The 16,898-nt window shown below is 39.1% G+C and overlaps 1 protein-coding gene across 2 annotated transcripts in view; it reads right to left on the bottom strand.

Annotated features, from left to right (window-relative positions):
• LOC145444331 (E3 ubiquitin-protein ligase rnf213-alpha-like) overlaps nucleotides 1-16,898 on the bottom strand; it is a 182,860-nt gene that overhangs the window by 42,300 nt on the left and 123,662 nt on the right. For both annotated transcript variants that reach the window (XM_080322294.1, XM_080322295.1), the window contains 6 exons: nucleotides 8,887-9,034; nucleotides 8,666-8,832; nucleotides 8,447-8,603; nucleotides 8,263-8,358; nucleotides 8,052-8,206; nucleotides 6,139-6,298 (listed from right to left, as the gene is read on the bottom strand). In XM_080322294.1, coding sequence (XP_080178420.1) covers nucleotides 6,139-6,298; nucleotides 8,052-8,206; nucleotides 8,263-8,358; nucleotides 8,447-8,603; nucleotides 8,666-8,832; nucleotides 8,887-9,034 — 883 coding nt within the window. The remainder of the gene's footprint in view (nucleotides 1-6,138; nucleotides 6,299-8,051; nucleotides 8,207-8,262; nucleotides 8,359-8,446; nucleotides 8,604-8,665; nucleotides 8,833-8,886; nucleotides 9,035-16,898) is intronic.

Below are 16,898 nucleotides of genomic sequence, written 5' to 3'. Positions count from 1 at the left end.
TTCGTATGTAGCCACCTCCGACTAACTGTCGAAAGTATGCGACCACCCTCCCCCGACCAAATATACTTAGATATTTCTGCCACTTGAAGTAGTTTTCACATGTCTTAAAAATTTCTACTTATACTGCTAAGTGAAAATATAGGGAGTTACTTGTGCTAGTTGAGTAGCAACGCCAATCACTTCTACAAACTATAGTTCAGTGGTTCTCAACAGGGGGTCAAGGAAGCGAAGCGAATTTACAAAATAGTGGATAACCTAATTAATATTTTTCAAATTAGGAAAATCCCGAGGCCGTTTTGCTCTATTACAGAAGAACTCACATCAACAGGATGGCCGTCTGAGATGAAATATCCTGCTGTGTGGACTCATTTTATTTGTTTGACTCATTTGTCTAAATGGATTTTTAGCACTCGCTGATATGAAATCGAAGCCGCAGATTTTAAAGACACAATCACGTATTTGAAAAAAAGCAGTTGAAGAATTAGCTTTGAAATGATAAAAGTCAAACCGATTTCTACATAAATAGAATGCTGTCGAAAAGAGCTTCTGATTGAACGATGATAGAGAATCAATGTATCAAGGTCACAGAAAACTTACTCATTCTGTATTACAACAACCCATGTTTCATGATAGATGATTTCAATAACAATATTTGAATTGTTGCTACTGTATGCTAACCGTGATGTCACTAACGAAAGCTGAAATTTGATTAATTTATGAAAATGAGAAAAATTGATACGGAAAAAATCTGACGTGATGGATAAATTGTTAGCACAGAATTGGTTTCAGCAACCATAAATTAGCCTAAATCAATCATTGAAATTTTTGACGTCAATTTTTTTTCGAAATTTGTAAACCAGTGTTATCTCCGTCTCGGTCAACTTTTTCCCCCTTAACGTATGATATATATCTTTTAATAAAGTTATGTTTCATTTTTTGCTGTTCGATTGTTAGTTTACTTTGCTGAGAGTGATATTCCAATTCATACTGTTGTATTCTGTTACGAAGGTATCATATTTTAGCTTATTATTGTATTTTAATGTTAGGCAAAATAGTGCTTTATTCCCTGGCACGTTTTTGGTCATAACTTTTTTTCCCCAAGGTAAAAAAAGTGACAAAACCCATCATTGAAAAGCTGATATAATTATCTTTCCAACGGTATATAATACGTCTTTATAAGAATTTTTTCTAGGATGACCGAAAATTCGGCAGCACTATTATGGATCTGCAGTTGTCTGTCTCAAGCAAATTAATGAACAGTCGTTTGAACTGAATATTCCAATTCACTTTATTCAGATAAAGGAATTGAAACCTCGCAAAGGAATCCATTATCTCCTGTAATATACCTAACCTAACCACTATTGCAAAATAACTTCACGATGAGCTTCTAGAAATAAATGACTAGGCTGTAAGTTCAACAAAGAATCTGTTTGTCACATTTACTGCCATGTATGCTGCGATCATACCCAAAGGTCTCGTTACGCATCGAATGCAACATTCGCCACCACCTATCTTTGTGGGAATGGATTTTTGGCGTCAGTTCATATCAAATCGCAGGCGCGGATTTTCAAGACACGACCATGTATATCAGGAAATGCAGCTGCAGAATTCGTTTTGAATTAAAAAAGTCTGCCAAATTCACACATAAGTTTTAAAGGAAAAGTCATTTTGTTGCTGTTTATTACTAGCCTACAGTTCTTTTTTGCGTAAGATAGATAACGGTTGCACGTCAGTTGAGCTAAATTTGACCTAGAACTTCAGGTTGTCTGCGGGTGTCCGTGTCGGTCCGAAAGGGGTCCATGAAGACACAAAGGTTGAGAATCACTGGTCTATTCATTGTGAATCATAAACCACCGAATGAAACAACCAAGTTGCCACGGCGTGATGAACAACACACTTAACCCTTTGGCCACGGGTGGATCCTGGAGGATCCATGCTCAGTTTTTTACAAACACGCATCAATCATATGAAGATATCTTGCGTTGTAGTGGCCATAAAGGGTCACAATTGCAATTTATGAATAGGTATTGTCAATGAGCATACAACGAGCTATAGATAACATATTTCACAATCACATTGTCCGATCAAAATGCTGGTAGAGTACAGAAAAACCTGTGCCGTTCACGAGAATGAACGCCCGTGACATAAATCTTTGTATCGCCGTTGTAGACATCGCGGTTTGTCCATGAATAGTTGTTGATTACACCCATCTATCAGATGGTATCAAATTTCAGCTGAATCTGATCAATGCCCTGGTTACATCGCACCAAGCACAAGCAACCAGACCCAGAAGGAGCCTGCCACCACAGATAGGTCCTAATGAAATGAGGCTCGATATGTCTTTACCGCATATGCCGATATGCACAGCAGCTATTAGAAGAAGGTGTCACTATTGCTATGTTCGTCTACAAGAGGCGAGAAAAGTTGGGGTCACTGTGGCAACAAAAGTGACAAAATTTTATTGCAGTGTATGCGGGGTCTATCTCTGTAACAATACGAGTCGTCAATGTTTCACATCCTTCCATACGAAGCATTCATTTTATCCTTGAGCAGTGTGTCAATATTCCACTTGTGATTGAAATATATGGTATTGTGCCAAGCGTAAATATCTCGTTTTACTTGAATTGAATATATATGCTGCGATGCGCAGGCGATACAAAATAAACCATATTGACGGCATTGCTGTGCATGAGGAAGCATGTAGGTAGGTGCTGCAGGTTATCACTACCTGTCAATTCAACCACCATGGATTCATCTGTTGTTGTTCAAAGAGCAAGGTTTATTTCAACACATAGCAATAAATCGTACAACTGATTGTTAGGCGATTACCATTTACATACAGTGATATTGTGACGGCCAGACTATCAAAACAACGCGCGCCGCGTGTGTGAGCCTAGTTTACGAGATGCGTGACGCTGAGCACGTGTTACATCAACGGCCTTCACACTCGACTGTGTTACGGTATGAAGCTCACTCAGGACATTTTAGAAAGGTGATATTGCTGTGAAATCAGTCACGCGATGATTTCACCCCGAGAGCGTCTATGTATGACCTAGTGGCAAATTCAATAACAAAATTCTCTTCTAATTTTTCAAAACATGTTATAGTGTCCATGTCCCTTTCCGGTGAACTCCGGACTTATCCATTTAATCACATAGGCATACTATACGCACCGACTTCGCGAGTGGTCACTGGTGACTGGTCATGGTTATGTTATGGACCGCACATAATCGCGCAAGGCGCGAAAATATTTTCCGAATCACCTGAATTTCATCACAAATAATAGTATTTTTCATATTATTTCTCATCCGATGTCATCAGATTCAACTGTAGATTTGATGGAGGGTGTGTTTTTCGAAAATTTAGGACAAGATATCAATGGTGATGCATCTTCGGGTGGGCCAATTATAATTAGTCACTTGGTTGGATGCTATTATTTCTTGACCTACCATCAAGATTGTCCGTAGAGCGAGGAGTACAAGACTCCGAGTTGGTATTTCTATATGAGGCGCATCATTTTCCTCTGCTGTTCACGTCTGTACTGTGAGGCTATGATTGCAAAGGGCGCCACTATATTAAAATCGATAAACGAAGTCACGTTGAATCGCGCGCAGCGCGAAGAAAATTTCAAGTTTGATTAGGATCTCTCAAAAAATCGAGACTCAATTTGTTAATTCAAATTGCATGTCGACGGCCGCCCGCACATATGGTACTAATTGAATTACTTGTCCACAAATTTCCCTTCTACGGCCGCAAGTTGGCCACCCTGGTTTAGTAGGTGACGAGATATAGCGTGGTTGTTCAACTGTGTGGCCTATTTTATCTCGATATTGAATTCATGCGGCCCGCGGCCTCTAAAAAATTTGAAAGTGCCCCGCGACCCGTTTCGAGTTGGCGACCCCTGGCATAAGCGATGTCTTACAAAAGCCTAGAAGTGTGTCGTGCTACAAGTCGACGGTTACGGAATCAAAAATATGAAATATCGGCCTGGTGTAAATGACCATTGTAGTCGACAAACAATATCATTACCACAAATGACATTAGGGTCGAGTACATCGTAAATGCCGATAATGCAAGTCTTCTCGCTTCGATTAACTTACGAGTAATCACCACCCTCGCTCACTGCGCAGTGCGCATACATGTGTATAATAACATACAGTCACTAAAATTTGACGTTTACGCAAGTAGCAGGGAATCTCTGAATACTGGGGCCGCGGGCCACATTATCATGTAAGACAGAAAACTGTCCGCGGGCCGGACAAAATCCCTTCGCGGGCCGGATCCGGCCCGCGGGCCGTATGTTGCCCACCCCTGGTTAAAAGCTAGTTAAATTTTTACCAAATCCGAAGTTTTTACAAGATCAGGTCTATATCTCTGAGTGGAGGCCAAAAATATAGATCACATGATAGATCTGTGGAGTTTGCACATCAGTGGATTTTCTGCGGACCAGAAAGATAGATTGGCAAGATTCTCCCAGAACCGACTAAGTATAGACTGCTGCTTCTTGATCCTGCTCGGCAGCAGGATGAAAGACTGGATTAGGGTACACAAGCATCAAAATTTGGCGAGGTTTGGGATAGTTAGGACACTGGAGATTCGGTTTGCTTATCTGGGGTTCATTGTAAAAATAGTGAAGATTACATGTCGGCGATATTTTGTTACCGGTACTCAATTGTACTTCGCATTATTGAATGATGATCATGTTATTACAAGTTATATAAATTGTTAATGATAATTGCATATCAACTATGGAATTACTGTAAAAAATGTCAAAATCTGAATTTTTTGGTGAAAAATTTCCCGTTTTTTAGGTAATAAAATAATCACTCTAGTGATGAAGAATTAAAAATTTGATGAGTTCATTTACACCTTTCTTTACAACCCAAAACCAGATTGCCCCCTAAAGATTCCAAAATTCCAAGTGGGGAATTCCTCACCGGTTAGGAACCACAGGTCTATTCAATAAGCTATATTCTGGAAAGTCCATTATTATTTGACAATGTTGATCCTGTCCATCAATGAAAAGATTGGGCAGTCGGCACAGCAATCGGTAAGCGCGGTTCATTTGATACAGTGAGGATTACAATGTAGTTGATCGCTTATTGCTGCTCACCGAGACAAAATTTTTCCTTCTTGGTAAAGACGTAAATATGATCAATATGAAAATTGCACTGTCCATAATCAGTAAAAGCATGTGATGTGTCAGTGAAGTTTCGCTAGACACGAGGTATTTCAGTTTTCAATCTCACACTAGTTCAATATCGGTAAGCCTTGCTGTTGACAAAGAAATTCTGCAATCATCTTGAAGAACGGCCAGGACATGACTATTCGATTTCAGGATAACTTCCAATTAGAAATTACTGATTGGATTACCAATTAATTCGATGAAATTTCGAATTAGAATTATTGAAGAGATAACTAGATAGTTGAACATTTTAAGCACAACACAAGTTTCAAAATATCAAAGAGAAATACCCTCCCCGATGCCAGTACTTGGCTTAAATTTGTTTCATTCATTTCACAGCTCTTATTTGGTGAAGCCTACTTTTAGGGCCACGAGAAAGCTTCCGTCTCACAACAGAAACCGACTTGACTTAGTAGGATGTAGATATTTGAGATTGTTCATAAAACTGAAATCCAATGGAAAAAGACTTGGTTTATTTTTGTCCTTGATGTTTTTGCGGCATATACGCTGACTCATGATAGATATACACACGATCTGCATGATGTGCATATGCCGCTGGACAAGGAAGTGCAGATATAGCCTTGTATGGCTTTTTAAGTCTTGCACCACCCTTTCATGCTATCCCGGTAATGCATGAGCGCCAAGCAGGGAAGTCATGGATACCAGTGTTACTAGGTCTTTGGTCTGACCCGGCCGGGGATCGAATCCATGACCTACCGATCAAGAAGCTGGACGCTTGACCATTACGCTATCTTGACGGTGATGTCATGATGATGATGACAACACACCAGCCTCATCAGTCTCATTAGTTGTAATAAATGCAAAATAACTTTCGCTGTTTTATTATTCAGGCGTGAGGAAAAGGTTGGGGTGCTGATACATCATTAATGCGCTAGCTAAACAATATTCGGGATACACTGCTCTAAACTGTCATAAATTTTCAAATAGTATACCTTTCATATTTTCCAAAATCCAGCATATTAGATCATCCTGAAGTACGAATTTTTCTAGTATTTCGGAAAGATCAGGGCTTGTCAAGATTTCATCGATACTTTCATTGCTGTCTTGAGTGTCAATTCTTCCTAATTCTGTATCCTCCCCTTCAACGAGTTTCTGCAAGAATTGTATGATACCATGTTTCGACATTAGGGTTGTCCAAAATTTGGAAAATCTCAAAAAGTCTCCGTGATTGTGTCTCATTCTATAGATTATTGATAAAAAACAACAATTAGCCCGAAAGAAGCTTACAGGAAAGCCGTTAAGATTTCGACCAAAGCGTTTGAAAGTAGCTGCTCAAGAATGGGCGTGCCACTGACCATAGAACGGCAAGAAGACTAGTAATCAAATAACCACGGCTCTTGATTGGCTAATCGGCTATGCTTCAATGACCACGGCAGCAGCAGCTTGCTGATCAGGTGTTCAAGAAGTCTGCTACCGGCGGGGATTCTGAGTGCGCATTGTTAGTAGTTTGGCAGGTGATGATTTATGATTAGTTCAGGACATGTTGAGGTACGAAATACATGATGAACAAACAACACCTGCTTCACAGAAGCTTTCACAGCATGACTGCTTCATTGCGAAGGAAACGGCTGAAGCCTACATGTCGTGTTTTCATCGAGAGAAAGCAAAGGCGCTTATGCCAGTGTTGAGCGAATTCACCGTTTCAGTACGGATCCACCATCAGTGAATACAAATATATAAAGCTTAACAATGACACTATACGTTGTGTGATCTTATTGGGCTGAAGCTGTAGTATATAGGTGACGTTTTGAATGCTCTAGGGATCGGTGGAATCAGCCGGTTATGCTTGGCCCTTATCAGACGCTTACAACTGCACTTGTAGGCGTTGTTAAAGTCCTTAAATGATAACGCAGAAAAAGAGGTGGTAATGTACGCACACTCGCACAGGCTGTGCTGGATATGGTATGTCAAAGTCCTTATTGATCCCGCAGAAAAGAGGTGTAAAGAAAAGCACAGACTATGCTGCATATAGTATCCAGCATAGTTTGGATATCATATCCAGCATAGCCTGTGCTTACCTTAAACCTCTTTTCTGCGGCATCATCAAGGACTTTGACAACTCTTATAAGTGAATTCAATTTGCTACTGTAAGTATAACTGCCAAGCATAACCGGCCGATTCAGTCGATCCCTAGAACCTTTAATACTTCACTATACTACGACTTGGATCCAATAAGATCACACAAAGTATAGTGTCATTGTTAAGCTTTATATATTGGTATTCACTGATGGTGGATCCGTACTGAAACGGTGAATTCGCTTAACACTTGCATAAGCGCCTTTGCTTTCTCTCGATGAAAACACGACATGTAGGCTTCAGCCGTTTCCTTCACAACGAAGAAGTCATGCTGTGAAAGCTTCTGTGACGCAGGTGTTGTTTGTTCATCATGTATTTCGTACCTCAACATGTCCTGAACTAATCATAAATCATCACCTGCCAAACTACTAACAATGCGCACTCAGAATCCCCGCCGGTAGCAGACTTCTTGAACACCTAATCAGCAAGCTGCTGCTGCCGTGGTCATTGAAGCATAGCCGATTAGCCAATCAAGAGCCGTGGTTATTTGATTACTAGTCTTCTCGCCGTTCTATGGTCAGTGGCACGCCCATTCTTGAGCAGCTACTTTCAAACGCTTTGGTCGAAATCTTAACGACTTTCCTGTAAGCTTCTTTCGGGCTAATTGTTGTTTTTTATCAATAATCTATAGAATGAGACGCAATCACGGAGACTTTTTGAGATTTTCCAAATTTTGGACAACCCTAGTCGACATACACGAATACAGTCATCAATAAGATGACACAAACCCAATGATACTTTTTAGTATGAATTCCAAATTTTCACAAACCTTTGCAAAATCCACATTGACAAATTCACCAGTAAGTTTGATTTGCATTTGAAGCTTTTGAATGTTGTCAACCACCCTGGGTCTAGTTTTTAAACGGAAATAACAGTGAATTTGATTTGCTCGTTTTGCGATAACATCCTCTGTTATTTCTCGATCTGCAATACATTAATAGTATGCATGCCTGGAATATTTATATATAGTCAGCTATTACCTTGCAAAACTTTTGTGAGTAATCGAATTTCATCGCGTATTCGTTCTCGTTCAATACCGTCAAAGATCTTAGAAAGAATTGAGACTCGCAGTGTACCTGGAAAAAAATAACAGCTTTGATTTAAGGAGAATCCTTTGATGCATCAAATTATGTAAAACTGAAAGAATCTTGACACTTGACTCACCCAATAATAATGCATTGGCGTATTTAAAAAGAGCGGCTCTCACATTACATTTCCATAATGTGATTATTACATCTTTCCAGCTACACTTTTTATGTTGAATTTTCAGGCAGAACAGTTCAACCGCATCATTCCATTCTTTCAGGAAAATTTTGCTTGGCTACGAGCAGTTAATATCACATCAAATTCAAATCGCAGTACACTTGCATTTTGAATATTTACGCGGAGAGATTCTATCAGCTTCATTTCCGAAATAACTTCCTCGGTCAGTATCTCGGTTGATCGATATTTTCCAAATCTACTATTTTCGCAATGAACAATTTCTTCCAACTTGCCATCATTCAGAACGGGCAGAGTTTTCAGCTCGTGAATTTGAATATCAACAGTATCTGGAGATAAACAACAACTGAATGACATATAACTAAACAAAAAAGCAACCTTACCATTGTTCATTGAATCGCAGAGGGCCAAAAATTGACGCAGACTTGATGCAACTGATTCTATTGATTCAACAATTTTACCAATCTTCGATATCGCGTCGGATAGTATCCAGTCTACATTAGAACCTTCATGCTCACTCGGAAATGAAATCTATATAGAAAAACAAGCATGGGATAACAACAACGAAACAATATAAAAGAGAGAACATATTTGTGACCAAATTGCTGCTTCAATATCAGATGCAAATATCTGTTTGAGAGTAGGCTATAAAAGCTGTTTGTCAGTTATTTCGCTCCATAGCGGAATCTCAAGTTGAAAGCGCCATGATGATAAATGCTCTGCAATTTGCCGTTGTGCCAATTAAGCTCATGTACACTGTAGTTGTGGCCCGATAAAACGAGAGAATTGCGCCTGTCAGCGACTAGGCAGTGCTGCCTACTCGGAACATGCTGCCTGCAACAGTATCACACAACTCCGCAGCGAGCGATATCATATCAGTTACTGATTGCGGCCTCTATGACAATGCTGTATTTTTCCCAGGCATTTGCGTGTTTTGGCGTCTGTAATGGTTTCTTCAATGAATTTGGAATGATTTGAGGCCATTTTAGAACTTTAAGCTTAATTCCAATGAAGTATTTTGCAGTACCGGTACTTGGAAATCAACTAAAACAAACCCGTACCGGTAGTACCGATACATAATGATAGCGTCAAAGCGAAACTCACAGCCATTTTATGTCTATATGCGGGAATAATCTGCCTAGCCTAGTTTTATTTTAACTAGGGCTACCATATTTTGGAATTGGGAAAGGAGGACACTTTTTCAAAATTTTCAGACTTATAATACAGGAGGACTGGGCTGACCAGCGATGTTAACGGTTAGATTATTTTTTGAATTTACTGTCAGCAATTGGGATTTCGAGGCGTTTATGCAAAGGTCATTTTGGGCCGTCCACTCGTGCACTTTGGGCATTTGGTCACCAGTCAGGGCATCCAGCTCTGCCGTCGAAGATGCGGAAGAGAGGAGGTGAGTATCATCGGCGAACAGTGTGGTGTTCAATGAGGAGGTTTCAAAGATGTCGTTGACATATAAGTTGAAGAGGACCAGTCCAAGTACCGAGCCTTGGGGTACACCACAGGTTACCAGGTGAGGATAGGACAAGGTGTTTGAGATCGCAACCATTTGTTGGCGCCAGTGAGGTAGCTTTCCATGAATCAAGTTGTGGGCCCCGAAGTCCGTAACACACCGATTTCGAGATGAGAAGTTCATGATCTACGCAGCCAAATGCTTTTTTAGATCGAGAAAAATGCTAAATCCCTCATTTCGTTTCTCCGAGATATTGTAATACTGTTCAGTCACTATTAAGAGGGCATGTGAGGTTTGGTGTTTGTTTCAGAAGCCAAATTGTTGAGGGGAAATGACAGACATTTTGGCGAGGAATGAGGATAGGCGGGAGAGGAGCAACTATCAACTATATTAGCTCTAAGAGCGATAACGGAGGACGAATTGCCAAAAAGAAGGACGAATCGTGCGAATGAAAATCCGGTTCAAGTAAGAATGAAAATCGTGAATAATTGTTAATTTTTCGGACGTGGAATAATTCAAATAAACCAATAGGAAATGTAAGGTCAGTATAACCTTTGTAGTGGTGACGCAATTGTAAAACTTGTATAACTTACTATGCACCACTACTCATAGCTCTCACCAGCGGTAGTGAATATATATTTTCGCCTGGTTTATAAGCTGGTGTAGTGGCAGACATACAGTAGTCTACATAGCAGCCCGTCTGAGCCTGCGACAGGCTGAAAAAAATGACGTCAAATTGACTTTCTGCTTTCTTTAGCTAAACAATCATCAATTTTCGTAATAACTGTTCGATTAGCGCGAGGCACGAGGATAGTAGTAATTACCATAATTACAGACTCCCATTTGCAAGTTACTGTAACGCAAATGTTTACCCCTTCAAGGGTTATTAAAGTATGGACTGCAAAGGGTATAATTTTGGGTCGACACGGTGCCAGAGCTACCTTTTATTATGTAGGTAATGTTTGTTGAATTTATTGCAAAAAATCCGAAGATAGTCTTTACATATCCAAGGTCACTGTGTTGGGTACTGTAGCCAATAAGCGAGACACGCAGAAAATATGGCTTTATCATGAGAATTCATGATAAGATTTGTCCGACTGGTTTTTCTGGAAAACAGGGTCGAAGACCGTTGGGATGAGCTAGTGTAGGGGTGTGCAACGAGCGAGTTCAGGCCTATGAGACTCATTCATTTCGAGGTCAACCCGTTCTGCTTGGGGGCACATAAAGACGTAAAGTTTTGGCCAACAAACCACGGATAAAATGCAGTACCAAAAACATAAGCGGCGACTAAACCTTGGTCTAAAAATGACCAATACTGGATGGCCAAACCTTTCGACATGGATACGGTCAGTTGTCGGCAGGGAATAGTCCCGCACTTGCAATCTGAGTAGACAGTAGCACAAATGCGACACGCGGAGGAATTTAATTTGCCCTAATTTGAAATCGCATGCGTCAGACAGGTTTTGTAGAGCTGTGTTGGGTAGAATTCTGATGTGCGCCTTCTGTATGTCCGTAGAATCGTAGCATACAACTGTAAAATTAAAAAAGAATTCCTTCTCATGGGTGAGGCTCGGTTTGCGAGATGCCACAAAAATCAAGATTTTGGTGGTATAGTCTAAAAGCTGCTTATTAAACTGTTATGAATTCTAAAGTTAGATTGAGCAAAAGAGCAGAACACACAGTATCGTGAGTTTATTTGCTCTTATCATATACTCGCGCAACATGAAGTTGGAGCAACGCATCATAAGTTAGCGAGCTCTAATGTGCCTACTCTCCTTGATCGTTTTGCACCATATGTTCCAAGACATACGGAAAAAGGGTGTTTCACCCTTTCGACAAACTGGAGCCTGCAGGACCTTTGTGTCAGCTCTGAAAAAGGATTTCTGCCAGCAAGCATTTTTACTCGCAAAAAATGCGCTGTATTTTGGATAGGAGTGCAGAACAGATTTTAAGACCTGGCCATCCAAACACTAGTAGACGTTCTTGTACAAAACCCAACTTATTTGGCCGAGAAGGATTTTAGTGAAATCGTTGAAATTAAAACAATAGCGAAAAAATTTGCCTTTTTAATGAGACACTCGATATCTTACGCTACATAGTAGCCAATTTATTGCGCATTTAAAAAAATGTTGTTAAGTATCTTCATCTTCTTTTTGTGCAACAATTTTAGATTAGTTTGTGCGAATGAAATTGATTTTACAAAAAAAATGCGAATGGAGCTCAAAAAGGTTGAAAAGCACTGTACTAGGTTATACAACAGAACCTTTCGAGTATCTCATACCCTACCAATTCAACAGAAATTATAAATGCAACTTTTGTCAAAATGAAGTGCAACTTTCTCGCGATTTTAATGCACCAAAAACTTGCCCTGATGATTAGTAATCGTAATCGATTGCGTTCCACAAAAATCCGTAGTAATCGTAGTCGACTCTTTCACATATCTAATCGATTTCTTTGTGAAAAAAATGATTATTTATTATTTATATAAAGACCATGACATTAACTTTACATTCGTTAACAATTATGAGTGCGATTTATAACGTTATTGATATCAGAAAATTCGGATTTTCAAACGCCACTGTTCATTATTACATCACAAATATTAGCTTCGCTCGTTATTGCGGAACGAATTGCTCACTCATAGTAAATAGATATTCGATCACTTCGATGCACATGTAGTAGTGTTATTGTAAGAACACCCCCGTACCGTACAGTATATCAGGTGATCAATACACTCCAGATGCCACTACCTCACAGCAGGATAATAAAATCACCACTCTACCTAGTTTAACATCGTAACATATTTATTGATGTTTGGATATGGTTAGCTAAACGCAGTTAAGACGTTGGTGTTTGGGCAAGAATTTTGTACTCGTCAAGGTAAACATGACGATCTCCACATTGAAGTTGTAAAAATCAACGGCTGCTGATAAAAATCCTGACTGAGCCGTTACTCGTATAACAGCAGCTCGCAATATCAGTATGAAATGGATTGCAGGTAGAATGTTATGTCCACTATCTTACTCTCATATAGCCTTACTTGAAATGGACATTTGGATCTGCCACTATCCCCATCTACTTATAAACCATGGTAGCGTGGGTTGCAGCTAGAATCAGGACCGAAACAGCACTTTGCCACCCCACCCCCGTGATTCATGAAATTCATAATTACAACATCTTCGGGGGAGGGGGCGGTACGTTATTATTACTTTGTTGTATGATGTTAATTTGTGACCTTTCGTATGCTATATAGTAAAAAGATATTGGATTCGTCCAAACGTAGAAGACTATAAAAAAAAACTTGAAGAAAAAAAACTTTTGTGAGACACACACAATAATCTTCATTTTGGCACAGGTCGCATCTTTTTCCTCAGTGGGTGCCCCGGGACGGCATCTATATTGTGGGCTCATACTGAGAGGCCATTCACAGACCATCCAGCGTGGCTATAAACAATTGACACATACACAAAGTTTGAGATAAGGTCTTTTTTTGGTAGCATACTTCATACAGTCGCATGTTGGCCAAAACTGCATATGTCTTGGTGTGTTGTAGGCAGCACAGTAATGTCCAGCACCGAAATGCCTATTTCTATTAATTATGCAATGGGTATGATATGGCATAAACAGCGAATGAAGTCACGATGTCACAGTAAAAAAAAAGTTGTTCTATCATGAGACCTTTTCTTCGCAATATTTATATTGTCTTCCAATAAATCAGTGGCCTCCAACACACCAGCCCGCGAGAACATTTTGCATGGCCAACGTCGACATTTCGGATTCAACGATATTTAAGTGGCACTTTAACTGAGTCAGTATCGCTACCATTGGCATATTGTTATCCCCTTCATATATAGTTAGTAGACACCCACAATGACTCATATTGCAACTAACTATATATCAAGCGGATAACAATATGCCAATGGTTGCGATACGGACCTCAGTTAACGTGCCACTTAAATATCGTCAAATTCGAAATGACCCATATTATAACTATATTTATCCATGATATTATCGCCAATTAAAGGTGAATAGGGGTACACTGTACACTCCAATTGATTCTTTGGGGATTGAACATTTATATTACAATGGCACAATAATGTTATTTTTAGTTGTTATTGGTCTGTTTTAATATTCAAACGCTGATTAAATTTGACTTTGGCAATGACATAATCAATAGCCTACTTACAAGGACTATGCCCGAGACCTGACTTAGGCTACAGTGCTTAAATGCTCTGATATCAGATCAATCCGTTTTAAATTCTAAAATATTCTACCTGTGGTTGTGGCCCGTCAAATGTCCGCTAAATCCAGAATAATTATAACACAACAGCTTTTACGATGCCATGATGCATATGCCTCTCACATGGTGTCTATAACTCACTATTTCGACAAATTACACCAACTACAACAACAGTTTTACTCAAATACTTGAAAATATGACTTTCCGTTGCAAGCGTGAATGCTACAATTGTAAGTCACATTTTTACACAATGTATGGAATACCAATCTGCAAGGTCCGTCAAATAAGGTCTAATAGGAAATACATATGATACCCCTATTTGATGCTGCGGCTCGGGGCGACATAAAAAAAAATTGGCCCGCAAGCACATTTGAGTTTCAGACCCCTGTTCTAAATACTCACTGTACTATAAACATGGAAGCAGGGCTGTGGAGTCGGTAAATTTTACCACCGACTCCGACTCCACACATTTTCAATATACCGACTCAGACTCCCGAGTCTTTAAACGTACCGACTCCGACTCCAGCATTATTACCAGTTTACTTCGAAAATTATATGCCACATTGTCGATTGAATGACTATCATACAACCATTAAATATATGCAAACATATGATTAACGGTGGCATGATAAATTATTTCATTGCGGCACAGCTCGAATTATCCACTATGCAATCAACATGAAAGAAAGATTTGCTAAATATCCTTCCTTTTTCAAGTTTTTTATAACATGGACTCTCTAATATCCTGAAATGTATGAATCATTCAAATATGGCAGATATCCAATCCTGTATGATAAAAATGTAGATAGAAAATCCAAGTGTAGCTTTTGTGTATGAGTCAGCAACAAATAAAGAGATTGAACTTACTAATTTTGTCATTGCACACTATCCTGATTACAAGCACACACACTCTTACTACTAATAGCCATTGGTCATAAATGGAATTTAGTTAAGTAGTCAAAAAGCAGTCTTTCTTAATCATTTGTTAGACCCAAACAGCTAAGCTACACTACAAATATTTTTAATTTTGTCAAGTGGAAAGCATCGTTAGGTCATATTTACATCATTTTTACAATTTTACAAAACCAGCCGATTCATTTGCTCTGTCACAGTATCATGGTATAATTCCAAAAATTGCATCAATTTTGACTGCATCGCGAAAACGCACATTGCGATTTTCCTTCCCTGTGCAACTGAGTTGTAATTTGCAAGTAATGTCTAATTTTATTTATATCAGGGGAGGGGCAACTTTTTCTGCCAAAGGGACACATGAGATTTACGAACCTTTGCGCGGGCAACTGGAATGCTGATAACCTTTTTTTAGTCGTCCGATAGGAGCGAACAGAATTAGGTAAGATTGCAAACAAGACTTATATTAATACGCTCTAAAATGCATGCAAATGTGCAGTGCGCAATCAGGCCCTGTCGTGAAATTTTTTTGCAAGATAATGACTGAATTATATCAATAAATATGTTGCTAACATACATTGGGGGTCGCATCTGTATACCACTGGGCTCATTTGGCAAGGACAGGATTATTCAACGTTTAGACACAGCAAAATCGACGGTATCAGTAAACATGCCTCTATCATTTTGTGCAAATGCTTTGTCGACGATCTCACTGCGAGTGCACAAGCGAAGCCGCATGTTGGACGACACGTTACCTCCTAATTGTCAATATAGTTAGACTCCATTCTGTGAATAATATGTATTTATAATTTTCAGAAGGGGGCTCAAATACTGAACGCAAGAAATCTAGTGACAATGAATCATGCGAAGTACCGAGAAAAATTTCAAGTCAAATAAATATGCTATGAAATATTCTACTTTATGGTCATATACGAAGATCTGGTATAAATGTTACTGGCCCTTGGATAGGCCTACGTCAATGCGTCAGAACTGTTGTTTTGGTCATCATCAAATTTCGCGGTCATGCTAATCAAATTTTGGTTTGCCTTGCAATTGTACCTGATGTCATAAATAACTTCGAGAATTACCTCGCAGAATTACCTTCTCATGTGCCAAATTTGGCCTGCGTGCCACGGGCTGGCCGCACCTGATCTGTATGATTATTAATAACAGTGATTGGTGGTACATAAAAAATCTATTGAAAATTCTTTGAGAGAGAACCCAACACCGCGAGCAACCGTTATATGAAGTAATTATGTGATGACATCAATCAATCGCACTCAGCGGACAATCAAATAACAGGAGCCAACATTCGGTTCCGTTTAAACAAAACACAAAACAATATTGGCGAGGCAATGAATGTGTTAATGAATGAATTATTAATAGAACTATTCAACAGTGGTAAGGAATAGTTAGCATAAAATAATTAGCATTCGAAACAACAAAACAATGCATGGAAATAATATTACCAATTCCACTACACAAACCTTATTATAGTTGAAATATTCAACTTTGCAACCATCTGTCATTGGTCTGTGCATAGTTGGTTAAAATATGATTTTCAAAGACTAAAACAGTGTTGAATATTGAACTAAGTAATTTGCGAATAATACTTTTTTAGTGTCTTAGCAAAGTATTACTTTAGTCAGTTGTTAAATTATGTCAACTTAATCTACTCTTCTGGAGGAGATCTTTTAATTCTTATGTACTTTTGTAGAGGAGATAATAATTCGTGTATTGTGTTCCCGTTCCTATTTAAGTTCGCGTCATCTGAGTAATAA

This window comes from Botryllus schlosseri, chromosome 8 (genome assembly GCF_051294905.1).
Source record: "Botryllus schlosseri isolate E-star chromosome 8, Bs_hap1, whole genome shotgun sequence".
Lineage (NCBI taxonomy): Eukaryota > Metazoa > Chordata > Ascidiacea > Stolidobranchia > Styelidae > Botryllus > Botryllus schlosseri.
Note: the sequence above shows the minus strand (reverse complement) of the source record. Positions and strands in the feature narration are given on the sequence as shown.